Here is a 27,381-nt window from a genome sequence, read left to right on the forward strand (position 1 = left end):
CACCACCTCCCCCACTCCCATACCATTTTCTGGCATATCCGCCACTGAACATTTCAGTACTAACAGTGGCCTGCTCTGTGTCCTTAGAGAAGAACTGGCTTCCCAGTGACCTTGCCCTGAATTATATTCCAGCCTTGATCTTTATAAAACTTGGAGACTTTAAATTTGGTCATGACAGAGGCTTTTAGGGAGTAACAAGTGGATCAAAAAGGTTTTGAAAACTGCAGTAATTGTTTCTAACGTGTTTGGAGTGTTTATTATATACTGGATTCTGTGCTGTGAGCATTATACCTCATGCTAACACTCCATTTTACATGTGACTGAGACTCAGAGAGGTCCAGGCACTTGCCCGAAGCCATTCAGCTGGTGCATGGTGGAACCTGGGCCTGGCACCATTAAGCTTCGGCTGTGTGTGTTTGTAATGCCAAGCACCTTCGACTGCCTTCCCCTAGTAGCCTGTGGATATAGGAGGAAGCTTTCTTCTTCTGCACATACTGATACCTCACTCACTTTCTAGAGTGGGAAGTAGATGAGTGAGTAGGAAGATAGGTGTAAAATTAGGTATAGAGTGAGAAGGCATATATGATATGTGTGGAACCACATCTCAAAGACAGGTATTAGATTGCTTATGCTTTATGTTCATTATCCATCCTATTAGTTTGGATAATAAAATTAACTATGGATTTTTTTCACCCAGGTGTGTGGAGAAAGAATCTCTAGTAGATTCTCTTTGCCCTTTGGGAAAGTTAAGTCTCTGGGGTAAGTGAACAGGGATCTCATCGAAACATTTACTATTTTCTGTTTTTGTTTTTTCCCTTTCTTCCATTTCCTGTTTCACTTCTTCCCTTCTGCAGTCTGAGCCTACAGATACAGCTGTCGTAGGCTGGCTTCTCCAGAGGAGCAAAACCAGTGAAGCGTATGGATAAAATATATATACACACATAGAGAGAGATTTATTTCAAGGAAATGGCTCACCCAGTTAGAGAGGCTGGCAAGTCCCAAATCCTGGGGACCGTATGTCAGGCCGGAGGCTTCACCTGACTCAAGTGGTTGCAGGGGCTGACAAACCGAAAATCAGCAGGTCAGACAGCAGACTGCTGGCTCATGTCCCAAGAGCCGGAAGTCAGAAGATGAGGAGTCCTATGCAGGATCCCGAGAGGCCGAGCTTTGCCAAAACATCTATATATATTGGATGCAGCCCACACCCCCAAGGAAACTCCTCTTTCAACTGATTGACTGCTCACATCCTACATTTCAGATCACAAAACGGAGGATGATTATATAATATCTGCCAAACCACTGAGAGTCAATGGCCTAGCCAAGCTGATACACAACCTTAAGCATCACAGTCCACCCCTCATCAGCTTGGCGCCTGTATACATCTCCATAAACCATACGCAATCATAATCTCTAAATGAAGACAATTAGAGAGTCATACTTGCGCCTAATATAGTAGAACTAACGCTTACAACCAAAAATGCGCTAGCCCTGTTTACATCTTATATTTTATAATAATTAATGGAATAAAGGAAGGAATAAAACAAAGATATTTGTTATATATATATATATACATGCACTCACACATGTATAACAAAACAAGCAAGAAATACTAAAAACAATTACAGTCCTCGTTTCTACAACTGGTCATGTGGTCATAGCTGGTATTTAGAACTACTTTCTTCTGTCACCCATTCCATATACCCTTTGCCCTCAGCAAGCACCTTGACTGGTTGTGGTTCTTTTCTTGGTGGAGTGACCCAAACCTTCATTCCTGAAGGGTCTGGGCCATTAGTAGCCATGTCAGAATTGGGTTGCCGGAGTTCTCCATTGACTTTAATCACAGGGCAGGTCAGTACTAAGGGATGTCCTAAGGGACCTCCTGTATTCCAGACATACTGTTCTGTACCTCTATTATGTAATATCAATCTGATTTCCCTTTGGTAATCAGGAATCAATCATACCGGCCAATAAGGTAACCCTTTTCTTTGCCTATTGAGCCAGAGGTATGAGGAGCTCCAAGTGGCCAGGTAGCATTCTTAACTTCCAGTTCAATAGAATCAGTGTTGTGTCATCTTGTGGGAGTATTCCTCCCTTTGGAACTAAGACCTCTAGACCTGCAGAGCATTGGGTTGCAGGGACAGGAAGCAAAAATTTTGTAAATGTGTCACTAAGGGAAATAGTGAGTGGTGCCACACCCATTTCCACTCCTTGATTCTTGGACCCATGAATCTTGGCAATGAGAGAAACAACACCATATATTGGATGCTGGTTTAGAACATATACAGCCTCCTAGAGAACATTTCCCTAACCCTGCAAGGTATTGCCACCTAGTTGGTGCCGCTTTTGTGTCTTTAGAAGGCCATTAAATCATTCTATCAAGCCAGCTGCTTCAGGATAATGGGCAACATGGTAACACCAGTGATTTCCATGAGCATGGGCCAATTGCCACACTTCATTTTCCGTGAAGTGGGTTCTTTGAACTGAGGCAATGCTGTGTTGGATACCGTGACAGTGGATAAAGCATTCTGTAAATCTATGGATGGTAATGTTGGCAGAAGCATTGCATGCAGGGAAGGCAAATCCATATCCAGAGTAAGTGTCTATTTCGGTAAGAACAAAACACTGCCCTTTCCATGATGGAAGTGGTCCAGTGTAATCAACCTGCCACCAGGTTCCTGGCTGATCGCTCCTAGGAATGGTGCCGTATCGGGGGCTCAGTGTTGGTCTCTGCTGCTGGCAGATTGGGCACTCAGCAGTGGTTGTAGTGAAGTCAGCCTTGGTGAGTGCAAGTCTGTGATACTGAGCCCATGCATAAACTCCATCCTTGCCTCCATGGCCACTTTGGTCATGAACCTATTATAAGAAAGTTTAAAATAAATTCTAGGATATTAACTTTACTGATGATAACCTTTCACATTTACATGACAAGAGGGATTTTCTCGACCCATAGCAACCCCTGAACTACTTGCGAGATGATGAAGAAAACTGTTGGTTATAGCCTTCTGCACTAGCAAGCATTCATTCACTGTTTGTTGAATTTAAAAAAAAAAAAAGTTTTTTTTTTTATAGAACACACTATCACAGAGTTGAAAACAGACCTATGAGCATTTGGTCCACCTGTCCCATTTTACAGATATGGAAACTGATTACTTACCTGAGGACATATAAATAGCTGGTAGCAGAACTGGCATAGAATTCATGTTTCCTAATCTCAGTTCAGTGTTTTTTGGTTTTTTTGGCTTTTTAAATCCCAGTGAGAGTCTAATCTTTTGATTCGTGTCTGAGTTGTTATCGAACCTGCAGATTTTATGACTGCACATGCTCAGCCAGGTCACTCCATGTTTTCTTTCTTTTCACCTTTCTGGTGAGCTTGTTAAGCGACTTCTTAAAGAATCTGTCCACCCATGACCCTGCACATTTGTATTCAGCCTTCACATTGAGGATTTATTTATTTATTTTTTGTAGAGGAAGTATAGTGTGAGAGTTGGGAGCACAGATCCTGGAACTAGATTGTTGAGTTTGAATTCTGACTTTGCCTCTTATTAGAAGTATGAACTTGAACAAATTAACTTTTATGTGCCTCAGTTTCCTCATCCATAAAGTGGGGAGGATAACGGCAGTTTTCTCATGAGATTAATTGAGGATGAAATGAGTTAACATATGTCCAAGTGCTCTGAACAATGCGTAACATGTAATAACTGACATTGAAAACTTTATCATAACTATAATATTGAATACCATAATAGTATACTAATAATAATACATTGTAAATTATAGTAATAAATTATTATTATTATTTTCATCATCATCTGCTTATCCATCGCCCATTAAATTGCCTTGGCACCTTTGTTGAAAATCAGTGAGCCATATATGTGTGAGTTTATTTTTAGTGTCTCTTCTGTTCCAGGATCTATATGTCTCTATGAGTTAAGTATAATTTAGTAAAATGATTTGACATCGCCACTGATGAACATAAGTAGGATGAAATCTTACATGCTTTGTAGATGGTTTTGTTTAAAGATTTGGGAAATCCCAGTGTTTCTAGCAGGGTGGGCAGATAGCTACATCGGTATTTTTCTGAATCAGTGACCCACTGAAGCATTATATAATACTTCTATCTAAAGAAGTCTTAGAAAAATAAGTCTTAGCAAAGGCTTTTTATTGTATACCCACTGATGAGATATTAAGAGAATTTTAGGGAAAAAAAAAGTTATACTAATCCCACCGTCAAGCCTAGTTTCATTTTTACACGATCTCTTCATTCTTTTCCCATATATGTACATATTTTCTGTAGTTTCTCATACAGAAACTGAAATCCATTTTCACTTTATATTGTATATTGCTTCCTGTCTAATCGTGACAAGGAGCCCTGGTGGTGCAGTGGTTAAGTACTCGGCTGCTAACCAAAAGGTTGTCTGTTTGAACCCACCAGCCACTCTGAGAGAGAAAGATGTGGCAGACTGTTTCTGTAAAGATTACAGCCTACGAAACCCCCTGGGGTAGTTCTACTCTGTCCTATAGGGTTGCTATGAGTCGGAATCGACTGGTCAGCAATGGTGGTTTTTTGGTTTTTATAGTCATCGTAGATTTTTTTCTTTAGGGCTGTAACATGTTTTATGTTATGGATGTAATACATTTTACTTAACCATTTTCTCTATTAATGGAGGTTAAGATTGTTTTCAATCGTTTGATACAAGAGAAGCTCTTGGTTGTTTGAAATCCTTCTCCACCCCCAGTTAGAGTCATAGAGGCTAGGCTGCCAGCCACCTTGTGTTTATTTTCTTTTTTCCCTGACCTCCTTCACTTTGTCTTTCCTGCTTTTCTCTTGAGAATACAAGAGCCAAGTACCTATCAAAGCTGCTAGGTTTTAGGGAAGTCTTCATCCTTGGTCCCAGGTCTTCCCACAAATCCTGAGGGTGTTTGTATTAATGCACGTGCTGCAGACCTTGGACTCCTACTTGGTGCTCAGAGGGAGGAAGTTTGGAGGCACCACTCAGCACAATTAAAAACAGAAGCTATTGTGGAAGTGAATGATCTCGCAGGGCCAACAACGGTTTCTTGTTTCATAAACATGAGTCACTCCCAGTTTTACACTTGTTGATAAAACACTTTGAAAGGGACATCGTCGCAATAATAGCAGAGAGACTGTGAGATGCTGAGTAATGTTTTTTCTTTCTTTCTTTTTTTCTTTCCTTCTTCTTTTTTTAAACCCTGGGGTTTTAGTGCAGTACTGAAGCCTTCCGGGTACTTAAGCAAAGCCGGGCAGCAAGACTACATCAGAATGGAGACACAATTCCCATTAGTTCTTTTTGCCAAATTGAGGCAAAATGCCCTTTAAATAGGAGATAATTCTCTGACAGATAATTAGCTTGTCTTCCTTGATAGGGTATGTGAATTGGATTGGATTTATTATAATTAATCTTGCTTATTATGTAAAAAATGCATTCGTCTGCCCTTATTAGATGAATCTCTTCATTTCTACTTGAGAGTGGCTGGGAAGCTCCCTCTACCCCACAGTGAGAATCGAAGTGGATGAATACCCAGGTGATGGTGTCTGGGCAGCTCTCTGCTGCACTGGGTGGGAGAAACGGAATGTGGGACCCCACCGTTAAAAGGCATAGAAGGTTCATATTCATATCTGCATCTTAACAACAACAACAACAACAAAAAATTGAGAAAGCTTTGGGGGCTGAGAATCAGACGCTACAAAGCTGCCTAAATAATTACCTTGAAATCAATCTCCTACCAGTGACATTCTTCTGGATTCGTGATACAGAGCTTCCTCCCGGGTCCAGTTGGCTGGTGGCTAGGCAGTGACTCAGGGAGGTGGCCCGCGAGGGCGAGGAGGGGCTGCTCAGGGACCCAATGAGCCAAAGCTCCTCCCTGCAGCTTTTCTTCCTCCCCACTCCCCAGTCACTCAGAGATCCTAGACATTTCCCCAACTGGCTGCTTTTCAGGGCTTTTTCCATTGAAAGCTATTGTCCATGGTCACTGATTTTGCTAGTATTAAAATGTGTATTGGGGAGATGTGGGAGTCTGAGACGAGAAGAGCATGTGGTGGTTAATCTGTCCTAACCAATTGTCATCTCATCGACTCTGACTCATGGCGACCCCATGTGTGTCAGAGTAGAACCATGCGCCATAAGGTTTTCAATGGCTGATTTTTTGGAAGTAGATCGACAGGACTTTCTTCCAAGGCACCGCTGGGTGGACTCAAACTTCTAACCTTTTGGTTAGCAGCCAAGTGTGTTAACTGTTTGCACCACCCAGAGACTCCTAATCTATCCTAAATATTCTCCGCTCCAGGTTGGACTGTTCCTTTCCCTAACAAGAGAGAGAGGCGATGGATGTCGTGTGGAAGGTAGCTGTCATTTATAATGCAATATAAGTGCCTTAGATTTTAGCTATTAATCACTACTTCTACACACACACACGTATTTTAGTTAAGACGAGGACGATGATGACACTGGGCTCATTTAATGAGGGGAACAAAAGTATTGTTATCTGTCCTTGCATAGTTCAATATGGTGCCCATGAGCTACATGTGGTGACGGAGCATTTGAAATGTGTCTAGTTCAAACCAAGGTGTGCTGTGAGTGTAATTCACACTGGATTTCAAAGGCTCTGTATAAAAATAGAACGTAAAACGTTCCATTGGTAATTGTTTTACGATGGATTACATGTTGCAATAATATTATTTCAGGTCTGTTGGGTTAAATAAAATACGATAGTGAAGTTAATTTTACCTGTTTCTTTTTTACATTTTTTAATGTGCCTACTAGAAAAAAAAATCTTAAACTGTGTAGTAGCTTGCATTATGTTTCTATTGAATGGTGTTGATCTATATATGGTAAGAGCAGTATGAGCCTTCCTGTTTTTTAGAAAAGGAAACTGAGGCTGAGAGACGGTAGGGGACATGGCTTAAAGTCACGTGGCAGAAAGCCAAACTCAGACCCTGACTCCAGAGCCCACGTTCTTCACCACTACTGCATAATAGACAGTGGTGCATCTGGGTATATGTTTTAGGGCACAGTGGTTAGGAAAGCTAAGTGCTATAGATTGACTTGCTTATCTCTCTAACCATGTTTCCTTGGGGACAGTGGCCAGTTACAATCTAACCTGTAAAATGACTCACTCTTCAAGCAACTGCTTTTAACCCCAACACTCAGCCTGGAGGCAGGCAGATCTCTGCCCAGCGCTGCCCAGTACCCTCCAGCCTGCAGCCCTTGGGCCTCTCCACTTCTTTATGACCCACACAGTATCACCTGAGTGGTGGCAGCACACATCTATGCTGGTCCCCGTTGATACCAGTAACCAAAACCAGTTGCTGTTGAGTTGACTCTGACTCATGGCGATCCCAAGTGTGTCAGAGTAGAACTGTGCTCCATAGAGTTTTCAGTGGCTGAGTTTTTGGAAGTAGATCTCCAGGCCTTTCTTCCAAGGTGCCTCTGGGTGGACTGAAGTTATCAACCTTTTGATTAGCAGCCAAGCACTTTAACCATTTGCACCACCCAGGGACTCCCTTTAGATACCAGAAATTCTCAAATATTGATGTTGGGATTGAGTTCCTTAAAGGGAACTGATGTAGGTTGATGATACGGTTAAGGGATATTTTGTGGTGGTTTGTTTCAAGAGTTCGCATTGCCTAGAATCCTGCTTCTGTGGCGTGTGTCCTAGCGCATCTATGAAGAGAGTGTTCAAATCGATTGCTGTCTTTTCTTTGGTGGCTTTTGTCTGGATTTTTAAGCCATGATCCTATGTGTTTGGATTTGCTGTCTACTCTATTTCCGTGCTTAAAACAGATGCTATCTCTTGCCTGTGGTCCTGCTAGCCATTACCCTCTGTTCACGTCCAGGCCCAGCTCTTGTCCCGCAGGGCCGTCTTAGGTCACCATCTCCTAGAGAGCTGACCCCTACCAGCGTACCTTGGGGCTGCCCTGGAAGGCAGATTTCTAAGAAGAGACGCACTTAGGCTCTGTTGTTATTGTGACAGAAGATGCCCGCCCCAATGAAAACCAGTCAGGAAACAAAAAGCTTTCAGAGTTGTAGAAGGAGGCCTCTTGAATTATGAGACGGCCTTGATTTCTCTCTAACTGAGGCCAGCAGTGCATACTTTTCACAAGGCCATTGTGCCAGGCGTGTTCTTCAGAGGTGTTCCCTTTTAAGGTTGGGGGCAGTTCACACCAGGTAACTGTCTGGCAGCTCCCCCTGCCACCCCCAGTAACCCTGAGCATGTCAGTCCCAGCTGCTGAGAGGGGTCGAACAGGTTCATCTGAGCCCACAAGAAGGACAGAAACCAAACGTGTGCCTGTCGAGTCCGTTCTGACTCATGCGAGCTCATGTGTTACAGACTAGAACTGCTCCTTAGGGCTTCCTTGTAAGCTTTCTTTCTCTGTCACGGTTGCTTTCCCTCCATCTTCCCCGTTCATCGCTCACACAGAAAGCCCAAGAGGGCAGCGTGGAGAGGGGAGAAAGGGTTAAAGGCCACCCAGTGCAGTTTGTCTGGGATCCCAGCTCTCTCAGGATGGCCCTTTGCACTTGTGACATTTTAGTCCCCATACTCATGCTGGCTGCCTCTTCCTCATGAGTATTGTCGGCCCTTCCTTCCTAGCCAGGGGAGTAACAGATTTCGAAGTCCTCCTACTGGCTCACCTGGCTGGCCCTGCACCTGCCTTGCAGGAGTTAACCGGTGATGGCATCGTTTTGATCCTGTCAATCGATCATGGTGCTCTTAACACATTTCTTCTGCCAGCCTTTTTGCCAAGTTTTCTCTAATGTTCCTTCATACTCTTTCTTTTCCCCATTACACTGAACTCAAGGCATTGTATATTTGTTATTATTTTTTAATTCCTCGAATCCCTAGCATAAAGCTAAACACATAATGCTAAATTCCCACTTCAGGGCTTTTTGCATAATGTTAAGCACATAATGGGTACTTTAAAATAATCTGATTCGTTATCCTCTCATTCCAATGGTCATTTAATCTCTTTCGAATGCAACGCTGGAAGCGCTCACTCATCTATGCCAAGAAACGTGGAAGACAGCTACCTGGCCAACTGACTGGAAGAGATCCATATTTGTGCCCATTCCAAAGAAAGGTGATCCAACAGAATGTGGAAATTGTCGAACAATATCATTAATATCACACGCAAGTAGAATTTTGCTGAAGATCACTCAAAAATAGTTGCAGCAGTACACCGACAAGGAACTGCCAGAAATTCAAGCCAGATTTAGAAGAGGACATGGAATGAGGGATATCACTGCTGATGTCAGATGGATCTTGGCTGAAAGCAGAGAATACCAGAAAGATGTTTACCTGTGTTTTATTGACTATGGAAAGGCATTCGACTGTGTGGATCATAGCAAATTATGGATAACATTTCAAATAATAGGAATTACAGAACATTAATTGTGCTTATGAAGAACCTGTATATAGTCCAAGAGGCAGTCATACTTACAGAACAAAGGGGTACTGTGTGGTTTAAAGTCAGGAAAGGTGTGTGTTAGGGTTGTATCTTTTCACCATATTTATTCAATCTGTATGCTGAGCAAATAATCTAAGAAGCTGCATTATAGGAAGACAAACTCGGCGTCAGGATTGGAGAAAGACTCATTAATAACCTGCAATATGCAGATGACACAACTTTGCTTGCTGAAAGTGAAGAGGACTTGAAGCACTTACTGATGAAGATCAAAGATCACAGCCTTCAGTATGGATTACACCTCAATGGAAGTAAAACAGAAATCCTCACAACTGAACCAACCAATGAGCAACATCATGATAAATGGACAAAAGATGGAAGTTGTCAAGGATTTCATTTTACTTGCATCCACAGCCAAAGCTCATGGAGGCAGCAGTCAAGAAATCAAATCTGCTGCAAAAGACCTCTTTCAAATGTTAAAAAGCAAAGATGTCACTTTGAGGACTAAGGTGCACCTGACCCAGGCCATTGTGTTTTCAGTTGCCTCATATGCATGTGAAAGCTGGACAATGAATAAGGAAGATGGAAGAAGAATTGATGTCTTTGAATTATGGTGTTGGTGAAGCATATTGAATATACCATGGATTGCCAGAAGAATGAACAAATCTGTCTTGGAAGAAGTACAGCCAGAGTGCTCCTTGGAAGCAAGGATGGTGAGACTTCGTCTCACATATTTTGGACGTGTTATCAGGAGGGACCAGTCCCTAGAGAAGGACGTCATGCTTTTTAAAGTAGAGGGTCAACAAAAAAGAGGAAGACCCTCAATGAGATGGATTGACACAGTGGCTGCAACCATGGACTCAAGCATAGCCATGACTGTAATGATGGTGCATGACTGGATAGTGTTTCGTTCTGTTGTACATAGGGTTGCTATGAGTTGGAACTGACTTGATAGCATCTAACAACAACAACAACATTATCTCATTTAATTTTTCCAGTAACTCTATTGTTGGCTGTTGGTTCCATTCTTAACCCCATTTACAAATGAGGAAGCTAGGGCACAAAGAGGTTAAGCAACTCTGCCAAGATTATAGTGTTGGAAAGGTGTGGAAGTAGCCTGACTCCAGTGCACTTAACATTTTTGCTTTATTTCTTCTAAGACAAACAGTATCTCTGCTACCTTGGGATCCACATTTTAATAATCATAACAAACAAGTGAAGAAATAAGTAAATAAGTAATTTTAGATAACAGTAAGTGCTCTGAAGGCAGTGAAAATATGATGGAATGAAAGAGGGATTTGAGAGGGCAGCTGTAAATTGAATTGAATGTCAGGGAAGGGCACGTTTGATCTGAATCACCTATGGGAGGACCTAGGGGAAGAGAGTTCTGGGAAGAGGGAACAGCACTTGCAAAGGCCCTGAAGTGGGAACCAGATCTTGCAAGGTTGTATACTCTTGGACAGGTGCTCACCTTCTTGTCGTCGTTCTCCACATCCAGTTCATCAAAGCTGTGTTGAAGTTATAGAATGCTAGAAACTTAAAGGTTATCCAAACTTCCAGTGTTAGGGAGGTGACAAAAGAGGTGACTGAGCTAGAACCCAGCCTCACTTCAGTGTGGTAAGAAGGGCTGCATTCCAAGTACTTGCTCTCAGGGCTTCTAACACCCTCTGCAAGCATTAGGCATGGATTCAAGCTGATGTGACTAGAGCTTTGATGGTGCCAGATGTATAGTGCATCCCAGGTCAACTTTCCACTCCATCTGTCCCAGGCTGAACTGACCATTACTTGGCTGGCCCAACACTTAGCCTCAAGTTCTGTTGCCAACATATAGTCTTAGCCTACCTCCTCAGCAACGTACTGACCTTTTGGTTGAATTTTTTTCCCTTAATCCCAGAAGGTGGTTCACCCAGGTGGGAACACGCTACTTTTGACCTGATGCAAACTTGGGTATCTGTTAGTGTACAGAGGCCTCCTGATTTCAGGCTGATCTTTCCAAGCTCAGCCCTCATAGGGTGGTCCGACTGGTGGGCACGGCCCACTAGGTGAATCCATGTGAAAGCATAGCTCATGCCTTCTCTTTCCGGCAGTTGAGCGTTAATGCTCAGCCTTGCTTGGTGTTCTTGCCAAATAAAGAATTCAGCTCAGTCACTTGTAGTTGTTGCTATGCTTTTGTGAACTGGAAACATTGGTTTAGGAACACAGTTCAAATTTTGATGCTGACACTTGATCCTCTTCCCTTCCATTTTCTGAAATCCCTAAACCACAGCCCTTTGACCTCCAGATTGTGTTAAAACACGTGGTCATGAAAGTTGTTTGGACGTGGAGGTTTCATTCAAAGCAAGCGAAGATGCAGACAACATTCTTGGCTGGACACTCGCACATAAGGTTTTAGCGATGGAACCCAACGCAGGCTCCACTGTGGCAGCCGCGCATTGCTTCCTGTTTTTCCTCCCCTTCTCTTGTCATGAATGTTTCTTGATGACCTTTCGTGAATGCAATTTCCAATGGGAATGTTTCACGGTAGAAGTATGCTCTCCCTTGAGGCTTACTCTTGACATTTCTAGAGATTTATTTAATTGGACTTTACTTGAATTCCACCGGGAAACATACTTTTGCTGTGAAGTTGCGATGCGTTTAATTTGGGGTCTAAGATAAATGTCAGCCCTCAGGAGGGTTGGATTGTTAAGCAACAGTTTTCCTTTCTCGTACAGTGGGTTTGTTTAATGAATAGCTTTACCGGGCTTTCCTCTGTTTGTTTGCTTAGCAGTGCTTCATTATTTAAACTACTTCTGCACTGAAAAGCAAAGAATGTTTTCCCTCTCTTCAGAGAATTAAACAATAATGGAGAATATCTAGTTGAGCTCTTGGGAAAAATCTGGCGCTGTGTTTTATAGCACCCCCCTCCTGTCAGCATTCTTCTCTCCACAACCTTCCAGCGAGAGCTCATGAATCTTTTTTCTTTTCTCTCCTTTAATCTGTCTTGATGGATTAACCAGTTTTGAGCTTCTTAGCAAGCAGAGAAGGTGGAGCCCTAACATGGCATAGAGTAGCCTCCCAAAGATGTGGAAAATCTCCAGTTACAGTACCCTTAGTTAGACCCAGAGAGACCTGGAAGGAGGGCCCCAGGCAATGCTGATCCACATGTGTCTTCTGGAAGGGACTGGGCCCCTGGAACTGAGGTTCTGGAAGGTTCCATGGACTTGCCTCTTATGGACATGCTGATCCTTGAGGCAGTGCCTTCATCCTGGCCCTGAGTCATTTCTGGTTTAAATTTTTTTTAAAGGCACAGTTATTCAGTGTCACGATCAGACTATTACATTTAGCAATCAATAGCATGGAAAACTTTTTTTTTTTATTGTGGTGAAAATCTACATAATGGACCATACAGCATTTCAACAATCTCTACGTGTACAATTCAGTGACATTGATCACATTCTTCTAATTATACAACCATCCTCACCATCCTTGTCCATAACAGTCCACCATGCTGGTTTAACTTTAAGGTATGTGCGCTCCCCATCGGAGGTGCCTCCCAAGGGCCTGGTTGTCAGGCAGTCCACAGGCTTTGGTGTGGCTGTGTTAAGGTGAGAATTATAGCTTATATATATATTTTTTAAGTAAGCTATAAACCAAACTCATTGCCGTTTAGTTGATTCCGACTTATAGCGACCCTATAGAATTAAAAGTGGTGCAAAAATTTGCATTTGGGGAAAGAAAAGGTTTGCATTTTGCCCACACTTTGCAGTACAGGTAAATTGTAGGATCTGGTAAATTAATGGAGCCCTGGTGGTGCAGTGGTTAAGAGCTCGACTGCTAACCAAAAGGTTGGCAGTCCTGTAGGGTCACTATGAGTCGTAATTGACTCGACGGTCACAGTTTTTTAGGACAGAGTAGAACTGCCCCATAGGGTTTCCAAGGAGTGGCTGGTGGATTTAAACTACTGACCTTTTGGTTAGCAGCCTGAGCTTTTAACCACTGCACCACCAGGGCTTCTGGGGGTGCTTGCTCCTGCACAAAAGAGATGATACAAGTGAAAAATTACATTAATACAACTTTGGCGTGCCTGTTAAAAAACCCAGAAACTTGAGCTGAGTGTTCGTGACGTGCTTTTCTCCCAGGGAGCTGCTCTGTGCTAACGTGGTTAGTTAGGTAAAGTTTAGACACAGAGGGTTGGAGAAAGCAGAAGGAAGCGGAACTGGCAAGCGTTCGGGAACGTGGAGGCTGGGACTTGGCCGTCCTTCCACTCGCCCCAAAGCCCCAGCCTGTGTTCCGATAGGTACACTCAGGAGCGGAAAGCTGATCATTGAGTTGCATCCCAAATCCCTGGCCTGAAAGGAAAAACAATTTACTTTTACTTTCTTTTATTGGCATTTTTGTTAGCGGGAGTGAGCTCAGTCCCAAGGCAGATGAACTCCCAATGAAATGAGACCCCACAGGCGGGGCCGTTAGTGGAGAGTGGGGGGAATCTGAGGGAAAAGTGGACAGACACCACAAATGTCTGCTCAGCCCTTCCCAGACTAGGCCTAACGGAGAGTGGAAGGCATTCTCCCTGCCCCTGGCAAAGGGAGTGACTCCGAGAAGTCAATTATGCTGACCCCTGCCTTCCAGGCAGTTCATACTGAAACCATTTTGGACAGAATGGGAAGGGTGGGGTGGGAATACAGACTTCCTTGACAGGGCCTGGTCGGTCTGAAACTTGCTCAGAAGCTCAAGTGCACCAACAGGGCCTCAGTTGAAATATGGAGGGGGGTAACCACTCCCTCGCTCCCAACTTTATAAAAATAGGTTTAAAAAGTATTTTGTGGAGTCATTAGAAATGTAAGCATTGAAATGTACTCTGGGTAAAATCTTTCTGTCTCTTGTTTCCTTCCCCTCTCCTTACTCCTGAAGGGTTTATCAGAGAAAGAGAAAGATGAGAGCAGGAGAGCTCAAACTCTAGCCGGCTGTGGGGAAGGTGGGGTTTTCCTTAAGGTCCCATTGACTTCTGTGAAATCTGAGGGGGTCCCTGGTTGAGGGAAATCTCACCTCTTACAGTTTGAATCCTGTTCACAGAAAAGTCATCTGCTCATTAAAATAACACAAAGCTGTTTAATTGTGGTCTTTGTGGAAAATTACATGACAGTCATCAGCTGTTGCTTCTGGCAGTGCTTTCTGTTCAAAGTAAATAAATGAGGTAACAGATTTAAAGGAACAGGCAGTATTTACATACTTGTGAAGGATCCTCTCAAACAATCTGCCTGTGTTATTCAAATACACACAAATTAAACTTGTGGTATCCCAAACACTGGTTACTCATTAAACCCTTAAAGGAGAAAGGGCAGAAAAGGGGTATTAGAAATGCACCTCCATTCTGGGGGAGGCAGTAACAGGAAGCTGCCTTTTTTCATGTTGACTGAGCTGCTTCAGCTGGCTGAATTTAATCACCAGTGCTTTTCTGCACCGATTCTGTAGTGTGGGGACTTCTGTGAACCAGAGTTAGCTTCTCAGCTGGGAGGCTGGGTGGTGCTAGAATCTTTCAAACTCTCATGAAAACATTCCAGGCTCAGGGGTTCTTGGAAGGTTTACAATTAGAGCTTTATTTTTCATTTTTAAATATGGCAATCCCTAAGTCGTTGGATCTTTTCTGACTCAGTTTACCTTTTTGAGGTAAATATTTACGTAAGAGGTTTTTTTTTTTGTTTGTTTGTTTTTTTTGTTTTTAACTTTTTCAGTTGAGGTCATTACAAAGATTTTATCAATCAAAGAAGGAAGTAATATCTTTTAAGACATAAGAACAATTATAAGAGCAATTACAAGCAAGTTAATGATTAAAAATAGTTATAGAAGTATATTTAAAAAATAAAAATACCAAACCGGTAGCCAGTGAGTTGATTCTGACTCATAGGGACCCTATAGGACAGAGTAGAACTGCCCCATAGGGTGTCCAAGGAGCGGCTGGTGGATTCAAACTGCAGGCCTTTTGGTTAGCAGCCAAACACGTAACCACTCCACCACAGAAGTATATACAGCCAAAAATTTAGAAAAAAAGCACAATGCAAATTATGCAAAGATTAAGAATGAGCAAAAGTTACTCTTTTTAGTTCTTGGTGTTTTAGCCAAGTATTAATTTATCCCCAGAAGGCTAGGTTTTATAATATACCAAATTGTTGGGGTGGGGAGGTAGCACATAATCTGAGGGAAACAAAAATAATGTGATACCAGAGCTACAATGACTGTACAAGCAAGGCCGAAGTCTGTTTCATGTAAGCATCGATAATCTAAATTATGTTTTTCCTCCAGCAGAAAATCTGATGAAAAGACTCTATTATTGACTCAAAATTCAAGCAATTCCGGTGTAAATTTTTCAGGGATTTTCTATTTTCTCTCAAAGCATCACTGAACACAGCTTGATTAGATTAATTGCTATTAAATATGAACAGGAGTAATCTTTAGTCTACTGTGGGAAGACACAGTTTTGTGAGGGGCATTCCTGAGGTAATTTGGACCTATCGTTTGTCACTAGGTAAAGTAAACACCTGGGGATCCTTTTACTTTTTTTTTTAATTTTTGTAAATTATTTCCAAAAAGAGGTAGATCACCAACCTCAATTAGTCTTCCCTACAGCTCTTGTTGGTATCTAACATATTTGCAAATCACCTGTTTTTCACATAAGACAGGGTGAAGTCCTGTGTACCAAGGGATTTAAATAAAACAATTTCTGCTCTCCGAGAACATAAATTCTATTAAAGCTACCAATTTGGATGCACATATGAAGTAAAATATGAATAAATAAATATTAGTAGCACAGTTTTAGCTACAGAATGAGGCCGTACATATATATATATATATATATATATAAAGTAAGTTATTGGAAGGAAGTTTTCATAGAGTGACCCTGAGAAAAATTGTGGACACCTCAACTTACTGGGGAAGCAGGTATAGAAAAGTTATATACCATATTTGTACGCAAATAACACACACCTTCTACATTTGTTTACCAACAGCACCCTCCCACCATGAGGTATTTTCGTAAGTGGTGCTATGTCAAATTTTTTTTTACATGTTGCTATAAAAAAATGCCTAGCATCCTTATGAAAATGCCTTGTGGGGAGAAGGTGCTGTTGGCAACCAAATGTAGAAGGCGTGCGTTATTTGGGTAAAAACACGGTATATAGTCTTAAAAATTTTTTCCAGGAATGTATTTTTGGCTACTTGATAAGCCTAGATGTCCCTCCCTGCCCCAATCTAATGAACTCTTAAGACATAAGTACTAAATATAATAAAGCTTCCAATGGAGACCACCAACCACAAGTCCCAGCCCCCCAACTCTGCATGCTACTTCATTCTATACTTGTGGAGTCTAAATTATGATCCAACAGTGCTGAATACAGACTTCACAAGAGCAGAACTACAGCCAAGGTCCCTGTATGGCCCCTGCTTTGGCATTCTTTCCCTAGTTCTGTATTTTTTCCCACCTCTCAGAACCAACTCTACTGTCCTTCAAGGTCTCACCTCCAACAAAACCTACTTCGATCACTAAAAAATAAAAAAAAAAAAAGTTTCTGACTCATGGTGACCCTGTGTGTGTCAGAGCAGAACTGTACTTCATAGTGTCCAATGGCTGATTTTTCAGAAGTGGATTGCCAGGCCTTTCTTCTGAGGCAACTCTGGTTGCCTCAGACCTCCAACCTTTCAGTTAGCAGCCAAATTTGTTAACCATTTGTACAGCCCAGGGACTCCTTGGCCACCCTAGCCCACAGTGATTACTCCTGCATCCAACCATCTAGGGTACTTAGTATCTTTGCTTCTACACCGACAATCATTATCTCTGGAAAGCTACAGGTTTTGAATGACTTCTTAAAGATACTTGGATGAGTATTTTATACACAATCTCCTTGAATCTTTACAACAACCCTAAAGAGTAGTATCCCCATCTTGTAGTTAAAGAAAGCTAGCCCAGAAGAATTCAATGACTTTCACAAAGACACTCATCTGGCATATAGCAGAACCACAATTCTAATCTGAGACAGAACTGTTTCTGTGCTACTTTCTCTATTGTAGACAGCTTTCTGGGTTGCTGTTTTTTGCTGCCATTGAGTTGGCCCCCGATGCATGGTGACTCCATGCACAATGGAACAAAACACTGCCCTGTCCTGCACCATCCCTGTGATCTGCTGGGGATCAGACCCTTGTGAGCCATAGGGTTTTCATTGCCTAATTGTTGGAAGTAGATTGCCAGGCCTTTCTTCCTGATTTATCTTAGTTTGAAAGCTCTGCTAAAACCAGTTCAATGTCATAGCAACATGCAAGCCTCCACTGACAGATGGGTGGTGGCTGCACCTGGGGTGCATTGGCTGGGAATCAAACCTGGGTCTCCGGTATGGAAGGTGAGAATCCTACCACTGAACCACCACTGCCCCCAGACTGCTTTCTATAGCAGGCTTTTAAAATATGTCTGCAAATAAACTGTCTCCTCCCAGCAAGACCAGGCAGTAAGAACCCATGAGATGAGGGACTAAAGGAAGTGTAGATATATCTTTACGAGACATTTAACAACGTACCTTGCCCGGATAATCGATATGTACTCCACTAGATCCAGGATCTCTAATTTTTTTACTGGCTTAAAGCCTGTGGTACTTCTTTCTTTGTCTTTTCACACATTGGACATTTCACATGTAAGGACACACTGGCCTAGGGAAGCCATCAAAAGACATGATCGTAGAAATATTCCTCTCTGACTCATAGTCCCTACCAGCAAAACTGCCAGCCTCAGCCCCCTAAATCTCTCTCTTCCCTGGGGTAACAGACATGTTTTATCCCTTCGTTTCTTACCATGTACTAGTGAGGACAGCACTCTCGCTGAAATCATTTTTTCTCTTTAATATAGTTTCTCTTCACTCTCCCTAGGAAGGAAATACAAGTTCCCTGGGGACAGGATCATAGACAGTTTAAGAGACACCACCTGGAATTGAACCTGAACTCATTCTTACTGTTAAATACCCAGTCATGTCTACAGGCTGTAAAGACAGTCTCACAGAAAACAAGTAGCAGTAGTTTTTGTGGATCTAGCTGGTACCTCAAGTCACTGCGTGGTGCACACCATTAAGCACTTGACTACTAGCAGGAAGACTGGCGGTTCGAACCCACTCATAGGCACCTCAGAAGGCAGGCCTGGCAACCTGCTTCCTAAGGTCACAGTCTTAAAAACCCTAGAGGGCAGTTCTACTCTGACACACGGGATCACTATGAGTTGGAATCAGCTTGACGGTGGCAATAACAGCAATAACAAGCTGGTGCCCCAAATATTTGTCCTGTTAAGGTGGGTGATATTCTGCCCTGAAAATTATGAAGTGACTCTGATCTGCTCTTTGAGAGTTTCAGACCTGAAGCCTGGTGCCCGCTCTAATTTATTCAGGTTTTGTTTCTTCCATGAGGATCATAGGTTCCTTTTGTGAACAGAATTTTGATAGTCTGCCCTGATGTACCCCAGTTTCCATGGAGGACCCTCAAATTAGGCATCCATTTGGGATTCACTTTATACCAATATCTCTCCCATTTCTAACGACAATACCTAACTCTTACCTAGCATCTTATCCATATTAAGAGCTCTATGAGATAGGAACTGATATTATCTCCTTATTACAAATGTGGAAATGAAGTGCAGAGATGTTCCATGACTTGCCCAAGACAACACAGCTGGTAAGTGATAGGAGCCAGGATTTTGAATTCAGGCAATCCCAATTCTCTGTCATCAACTACTATCATCAAAGTACCATCTGAGTTTAAAACACTAGTCACCCAGTAAGAAAGATTTTAAGAACAACAAACCAAAAAAAACAAAGCCTGTGGCTGTCAAGTCAGTTCAGACTCATAGCGACCCTATAGCACAGAGCAGAACGGCTCCATAGGGTTTCCAAGGAGCAACTGGTGGATTTGAACTGTTGACCTTCTGGTTAGCAGGGGAGCTCTTAAGCACTGCGACACCAGGGCTCCGCAGGAACAACAACGGGTGATCAATATGCTTGCAACAGACTTCTAGAAGAGTCCAATTTCAGTTACCACCCCTCCCCTTTTTTTTGTTTTGGTTTGGGTTCTGTTAGCTGATCTTCAGTGAGAGTTTTCCTTAACTCTCTGGAAAGTGCTTACTTTACAGCTTAGCATAAAACCAAAAAGCTTGTGCGCAAAGTGCTGGCCATCTGTGGACCACGGACATCTCTTGCTTACAGACTGTATTTGGCTGTGGTTTCTTTAACTCGCAACAGAGAGCACAGCCTCTGAATCACAATACGGGGGCTCTTCTCCTTCTAGGGCTGCGCTACCAAAATAGCAACAGAAGCTGAAAGGCACCTAAGAAGCGATGTTTCCCCCCAAACTAGAATCTATTGCTTCAGTTGGATTGCCGCTTAGCTGACCTCCTGTTGGAAGAACTGATGAGTGGTATTCCATGGCAGTTTCTTCAGGCTGCTGGTATTCTCTGCTGTCGCCACTCAGGATCAGCATGCTGACCATGCTCACGTTGGCAAAGCTAAGCCCTGGTGGCGCAGTAGTTAAGAGTTTGGCTGCTAACTAAAAAGGTCAGCAGTTCAACTCCACCAGCCGCTCTTCGGAAACCCTATGAGGCAGTTCTACTCTGTCCTATAGGGTTGCTATGAGCTGGAATTGACTCGGTGGCAGTGGGTTTGTTTTGTTTTTTTTTTTGCCCTGGCATGGTTGCTGCTGCCTGGAAAATATTTGCATTGATAACTGCAAGCCCTTGTGCGCATAGGGAGGTCACCTCACTGGGTGGGGGCTGCGGTGGGGGTGGTGGACAGGAGAACAGCCATTTTGTTTACAAAATTCAGTCCTCCTCTGGAAAAATTAGGAATCCAAACACATGCAGTCTTCCCTGGGACAGCTAGGCCAAACAAAATGAAATCGGATCATTTGTTTAGGGAGGACAGAGAGCTATTGCTTTCTGTAGGATAAAAATATATTCTCCAGACTTTAAAACTCATCACATATCTTGGCTCCTAGTTCTTTTTTTTTTTTTTTAGTAACAATTTAAAAGCAAAACTCTGGAGCATTAATTTATCATTTAGGGTCTTTATATTAAGCAGTTTGGGGTGGGGGGTTTAAAACAGTAGTCTCCCAAAGTAAAAAAAATAAAATAATGAAAGCTAACATTTATATAGCACTTAGTGTGTGTGAAGCATTGTTTCAAAGCACTTTATTAACCCATATAATCTTCACAACACTACTGTGAAGTAGGTGCTATTATTATCTTCATTTATTATGGAGGAAACTGAGTACTAGAGAGGGTAGAATTTTCCCAAGTTCTCGTAGCTGGCACTTGGCAGTGCTGGGATTCGAACCCAAGCAGTCTGGGCTGCGAGCCCCTCCTCTGAATCACTGCACTGCACTTAGGACTGTATGTGGATCAGCTCGCGGTGAGGACGACCATGATGCTACTGGGATAAAAATAAGTTATTAACGAACAGCTGGTTATATACCAAGACATATATATAAGCTTTCTTTTTATCTGTATCACAACCCTATGGGTAGGTGATATTATGTCCATTTTATAGATAGATAAACTGAGGCTTAATGAGGGAAAGTGATTTTCACCAGCTCTCACAACTTGCATGAAGCAAAGTCACAGCTGCAGCCTGGATCTGTCTGCCTCTAATCCCCAGCTCTTAACTACCGTGATACCTTAACCAAACAAACCCATTGCCGTGGAACTGATTCCGACTCATAGCGACCCTTCCTCTGCTTTAACTGTTAGTTATTATGTTCCAATATTCTTATGTAGTAATAACAAAGGTAAAATAATCGAAGTTCCCGAGGGAGTAGTTGCTAAGTTTGGCCTCTGGTGGTATTCGATGCAGGTGGAGTTGGAAGAGAAAACTATTCTAGCCCTGCTCTCCCGCAGCCCAGCTCCCAATTCCATTTTCCAAGTCCCCACTGGAAGAAAATCTTCCCAATACAGATCACCACTGAGAGCTTCTACTGGTGTGTTTTGCAAAACCACAAAGTTGGTCTTGTTGTTGCTGTTTTACTGCAGTACACAGATGTGCATCACCCTTAATGAGAACCGATGACTGAGTCGGTCAGTTGACTGACAACAGGAGGCCATTGCTTCAGATCCCTCATTGAGAACTTCTTTGTCCAGCTCAATATGCTGGAATTACAGTATCTCCTTTCCTACGCACTCTCTCTCCAAATATTGTTATGTGCTGAGTTCCACATGACTTCCACATACAATATACACGTGATTTTGCCCACCGGCACCCCTGTGATTTGGAGCATTTTGTGTGTGTCTGTCTCAAATTCCCTCCCTGCCTCCTCCGTGGGTTTTTTCCCCCATTAGGCAAATGGCAGGCCCATGCCACCTGTTAGCATTACATCATTGGTTCCCCAGAACACAGTTGCACCAAAGGCCTTAAACAAAGTAGTTCTTCTTGTATTGTTTGCACTCAAAGAGCTGATATCATGCCAACTGATGTCATTGTATGTCTTTGTGTCAGTGCTATGGCAACTGGGCAGGTGGGGAGCCTCCAGCTGATGTCACTGGGAAAGGAGGTGTAGAGACGGAATTTTAAAAAGCTGAATGCAGCTTTTTCTGTGTGGGGGGTTTTCTGGCGTGCCTTTTTTTTTTTTTACTAGCTGCTTCTAAGACAAATTACAGCTTTGCTACCCTAAATAAGAACAGAGATTTTTTCCCCCTTAGAGACTTTTCAAGTTTGTTTTGTTGTTTTTCCCTTGTATATGGAAAAGCATAACAACTGCTTTTTTCTTAAGAAAAAAAAAGAATTAGGTCTCCATCACAGCATCTGTGTGTCTGTGTGGAACGGTTTACTTGTATTTTATGGAAGCAAAGCTGAGAAGACTTTAAAAAAAAAAACAAAAACCTCTGTAGCGTTCTGGAGTGACTTTTATGGAACCTGCGATGGTGGCAGTGATCAACTTTTGTTGTTGTTGTTGAGGTGGTTTCTGGTAGTTTTTCTGGCCGTCCGTTTTTTCCTTTCAATTTTAAAAATTATCTTTTTGAACCTAGCGAGATTTTATTGTTGTCCTTTCGTCGAAGGCTAAACTAACAATAAAAAGGGGCAGAGTTTAATCCTGGAAATCGATTAAAATGAGTGTATAGCTCTTTGGTTTTTCTCTTTAGGAGCAAAGATAGGTTTTGACTCATACAGATGTGTAAAATGGTCACGACCTGAACTGAATTTACTTTAGCTCATCATTGTCCCTTAACGAGAGCGACTCTGCGTCGGTGGGCTGGAAAGAGCAGTGTGGCTCAGTCTAGTTACGGCCTGGAGCTGCCGACTGTGCTTACCAAAGGCGAGACTCGAAATGGAGAAGAACATATGTTTGGTTCAGAAGCTGGTGGACAGATTGACTTCCTGCCCTTATTTCAACATAACCGTATCCTGTTTGCACTTTGCGGTTCCTGTCTTATCTTCTGGAACTACCAAGACAGATGTGAAGCAGCTATCTTTAGGTGTAAACGTTCTGTTCTGGTGCCTTCCAGCTTAGAGGAGTTTTCCAGTTCTGCCCTGTTTGCAAAGGGAAGGCTGGACTTCCTCTAATTTTGTAAGATCAGAATTAGAGCTCACGGGGTGGTAATAAAAGGAGCCCTGGAGGCACAGTGGTGCAGCGCTCAGCAGCTAACTGAAAGGTTGGCCATTTTGAACCCACCAGCTGCCCTGCAAGAAAAGAGGTGGCAGTCTGCTGCCATGAAGGTTACAGCCTTGGAAACTTGGCTGAGGCCGTTCTACTCTGTTCTGCAGGGTCGCTAGGAGGCAGAATTGACTTGACGGCAGTGGTAGTGGGGTAGTGGTAATTATGTCAACCCAGAGTTCTTCGCCCTTACATGGATAGTGTATAACCTGAGCCTCCTGATAACTCCTTGGGGTTATCTGCGTGTTAGTATGTGTAACAAATATTAAAGGAAACACTTAAACAAGAAACTTACGATCCATATATTTCCTAATTGTTCTTTTCATTTTTAGCATAGTCCTGCAGCCTTTGATTATCCACAGAGTGGGTGTTTTTGAATGGGCTTTTTTTCACTTAGTATTAAGCAAACCTTTTCTTTGTTTTCATATAATTTTCACAATTTACTCTTTTAATGGCTATATAATATTCCATTGAATGTGTGTAATAACTTTTTCCCTCTTGTCGTGTATTTGACCTTTTCCACAAAATAGATAATGCTGTATTTCATGTATATATACGTATATATATATACATAGGCAGACGATATATATATAACCGGCGGTTCTCTTTACACATCGAGCTGAATGTCTTTGGTTAGATTATTTCCTGAAGAGATAGCCCCATAAGTGAGACTATACTTGTTAGGGGGAGGTTTGCCTTTTTAAAATGGGGAAACAGGCTCAGTTTAAGCTTTTATACTAAACCCGTAACTCTTGGGAGGCAGAGCTGAGCCTTAAGCTCAAAGCTATGTATTCACTGGATCCATTAGAGATTTCCTAACGGGTTTATGTGCACACAGACCTTGGAGAGTCAGGTACCAGGGACTGAGCTTCTCTCAGACTTTGTTCTACTGGAAGGCAGTGTTGACAAAAGACACGGAAGAAGAGATCATAAAGAACGCCTCTGCCTCATCGTTTCCCAGCTGCCTCCACCTGTGGGCAATAATGGAGATAATAAAAATAGCCCATACTGACTGAGCCCATGCTATTGCCAGGCGATGTGCTAAACACTTCAAGTGTATCCCTTCATTCCAGACTCACAATCATACTAAGAGGTGGATGCCACTACCGTCATTTTACAGCTGGGGGAACTGAGGTGCAGAGAGAGAATCCACTGGCCAAGTCACAAAGCCAAGAAGCGAGGGAGCTAGGGTCATGGTCAAGGTACCCTGGCTCCTTCTCTGCTCTTACCCACTCTGCTGTAGTGGGAACGAACTTGGTTTTCCGGGTGGAGTGAGCTGATGAAGACTACAAGACATGCGCCTGCAGTGCTGAGATCCCCACAGGGCTTCTCCACGGAAGGGTCCTCCACCAGGGAGGTCATCCGTGCCCTCCTCGGCTCCTTATATAGGCCACTGAGCATATGGCTCTTTGAGGCTGATACAATTTGCAGATGACGAAATCGCCTGATGCTTGTGGAACTCTTTCCAGAGGAATGTGCCCCAGTTTGTATAAACAGCACATTTTCCAACAAAGCACTGCTTGCAATAATATCCTCCAAAGCTTGTCCTGGGTTCTCCAAATGGACTTTCATTTTGGTTTTGATTACGCAAAAAATACACAGAAGCCACCACGCACACTCATTCTCGTAGGGAAGGTGGCATTTTCTGCCAGCTCTGAAGTCGCGGGGCTAATCATTTCTCTTTCTGTGTTTTTGTTCCAGGTGGACTTAGTAGTTTTAAGCAGAACCATGAAAACCTCTGTGACAACTCCCTCCAGCTCCAAGAGTGCCCGGAGGTTGGGGGTGGTGCACCTGCAGCCTCGGGCCTCCTACCTCAGTCCATCCCCGCCACCCCCGACATTGAGAATGCAGAGCTGACCCCCATCTTGCCCTTCCTGTTTCTTGGCAACGAGCAGGATGCTCAGGACCTGGACACGATGCAGCGGCTGAACATCGGCTATGTCATCAACGTCACCACCCACCTCCCTCTCTACCACTACGAGAAAGGCCTGTTCAACTACAAGCGGCTGCCCGCCACGGACAGCAACAAGCAGAACCTCCGGCAGTACTTCGAAGAGGCTTTCGAGTTCATTGGTAACTATCTCCTACGGGAAGTCTCATCCTCTGTCTTGCTTTCCCTCATGCTTGGGCTGTGGTGTCCAGTCAGAGTTTCTCCCTGTGTTTCAGAAAAGCTGCTCTGAGGTGTTTTTGGACTCTGCCACTTGATGCAGCCGACATGTCCTCCTAAGTCATAGCCAGTCAAGTGTCCCTGAGCCATCAGGCTGTGTATAAAGGAAACGCAATTCAGTCGAGTCAGGATCAGTTCAACTAGAAGTTTTCATCCTTAAAGTTCTCAATGAAAAAGAGGTAGGGATTAGCATCTATATGCCCTCTAACCGGAAGAGTCGATGGAAAGTGAGGAAATGGAGGTCAGAACAGGTGCTGCTGCTTCATGGCCTGCTGGCACCCTGATTGCCTTGCATAAAATAAAATATAGTGAATCTCTATGACCCCACCTGCAAACAAGCATATACCGCTATTGCCCTACTAAGCCTTACTCCTCTTGCACAGGAGGTGTTTCGGTTTCCTAACCTTGAGTAAACCTAATTTCAAATTAGCGTAGCCTCTTTCCACGAGGTGGAGGCAAAGGGAGCATTTGCTGCAGGCTTGGTTCCGAGGAAACATTTTCAGGATAGTTGCTGCATTGATGCCTAGGGAGGCAGAGGAGAGCGGAGGGCTGGGCAGGCGGTAGTGACGACAGCGAGCTGGTTTTCCCTCTGACTCGTTTGTCTTAGTTCTTAAAAATTGGGTAGCAAGAAACGTTAGTGCTAGTGAGATGGTACTAGATTTTCTTATATAATTTATCCCAAACTCACTGAAATAGGAAAAGTCAGGTTAAGTAGTCCAAATCGTTCCCAAGAAGTAATACTCTAGCCATCAACCAACCAACCAGTTGCCATCAAATCAGTTCCAACCTGTGGTGACCTGTGCGTGTCAGAGCAGAACAACGCTGCATAAGGTGTTCAGTGGCTGATTTTTTTGGAAGTAGATCGCCAAGCCTTTCTTCCAAAGTGCCTCTGGGTGAACTCAAAACCCCAACTTTTCATTTAGCAGTTGAGGGGCTCCACAGCAGGCTTTAACCTCCAGAAGGAAGTGACTGTGAGCCCAACACTAATCCTAACCTTAACTTCTGCTATTTCTATAGCTTTGAACTGTTGTAGGGTTCAAATTGTCATTTGAGGGACATCTGGTACATAACAGACACTCAAAAAACTTTTGACACCAACCCTTTTTCACCATGAGGGTGGCTCAATACTTTTCCTAAATATTACTGCTAGTCATTTCTGAATCTTTGTCCCAGGAAGAATACACTCATGTGCTGCTCCTTTGTTAGAAAAAGGGAGCCCTGGTGGCACAGTGGTTAAGCACTCGGCTGCTAACCTAGAGGTCAGTGGTTTGAACCCGCTAGGCACTCCTCCAGAGAAAGATATGTATTTCCGTAAAGATTGCAGCCTTGGAAGCCCTATGGGGCAGTTCTATTCTGTCCCATAGTGTCGTTATGGGTAGGAACTGACTTGCCTGCAAAGGGTTTTGTCAGAAAAAAAGCCTTGGGCTCAACAGCCATTGGATCTGGTGGATTTGCTGTAGAATTGGCTGTTCTGGTCACATTGCCCAGCTGTTTTCCTTGCTAATTGTGCCTTCAACTCCTTAAGCTCAGGACCATGGATTGTTTAGTCTGGAAGGAAATTCTGAGTGGTCAGCAAACTCAGAGAAGTAAAGTGACTTCTCCAAGGTCATAGGAATTTTTATGTCAGAAAGGGGACCAGAACCCAAGACTCTTGGCTCTTAGGCCAAGGGCCTTTCGACAACACCCTGGGGCAGTGTTACGATGCTGTATTAGTTCACAACTGGCAACTCTTGAAGATGCAGCAATACTGCAGATTATTAATAATATCTAAGCCAAACCTTGAGCTCCCTGGGAAGAAATATTTGTCACCAAGTAGAAGAGAAACTTCCTGGTTGATATATGATGTTTGGGTACAATTTCATCTGACTTAATTCCAGCTGAGGGAAGTTAGGAAATTGTCTTCCATTTAACAAGTAGCATAAGATATGCCTGTTTTTAAGAGGATTTCAACCAAATCACCCACATTCCTTGTAGATTATTCAGACTTGCCTGCTTGTTCAGAAGGAAAAAAAAAAAAACAGCAAAACAGCATTTAGCCCGAAGAACAATTCAGAATCACAGTCTGCCTGGGTACATTTGTATTTTCATTGTTATACATTGGAGATACTGAGATTTTAGTCTCGTTTTGGGGAAAATACAGCAGATTTTATAA

At 43.0% G+C, this 27,381-nt stretch overlaps 1 protein-coding gene across 2 annotated transcripts in view; it reads left to right on the forward strand.

Moving 5' to 3' along the window:
• The window catches only part of DUSP10 (dual specificity phosphatase 10), a 44,048-nt gene that overhangs the window by 13,490 nt on the left and 3,177 nt on the right, over nucleotides 1-27,381 (forward strand). For both annotated transcript variants that reach the window (XM_004375914.2, XM_023730965.1), the window contains exon 3: nucleotides 24,764-25,135. In XM_004375914.2, the coding sequence (XP_004375971.1) occupies nucleotides 24,764-25,135 (372 nt within the window). The remainder of the gene's footprint in view (nucleotides 1-24,763; nucleotides 25,136-27,381) is intronic.

Source organism: Trichechus manatus, unplaced genomic scaffold (assembly GCF_000243295.1).
Source record: "Trichechus manatus latirostris isolate Lorelei unplaced genomic scaffold, TriManLat1.0 scaffold00039, whole genome shotgun sequence".
Taxonomy (NCBI): Eukaryota; Metazoa; Chordata; class Mammalia; order Sirenia; family Trichechidae; genus Trichechus; species Trichechus manatus.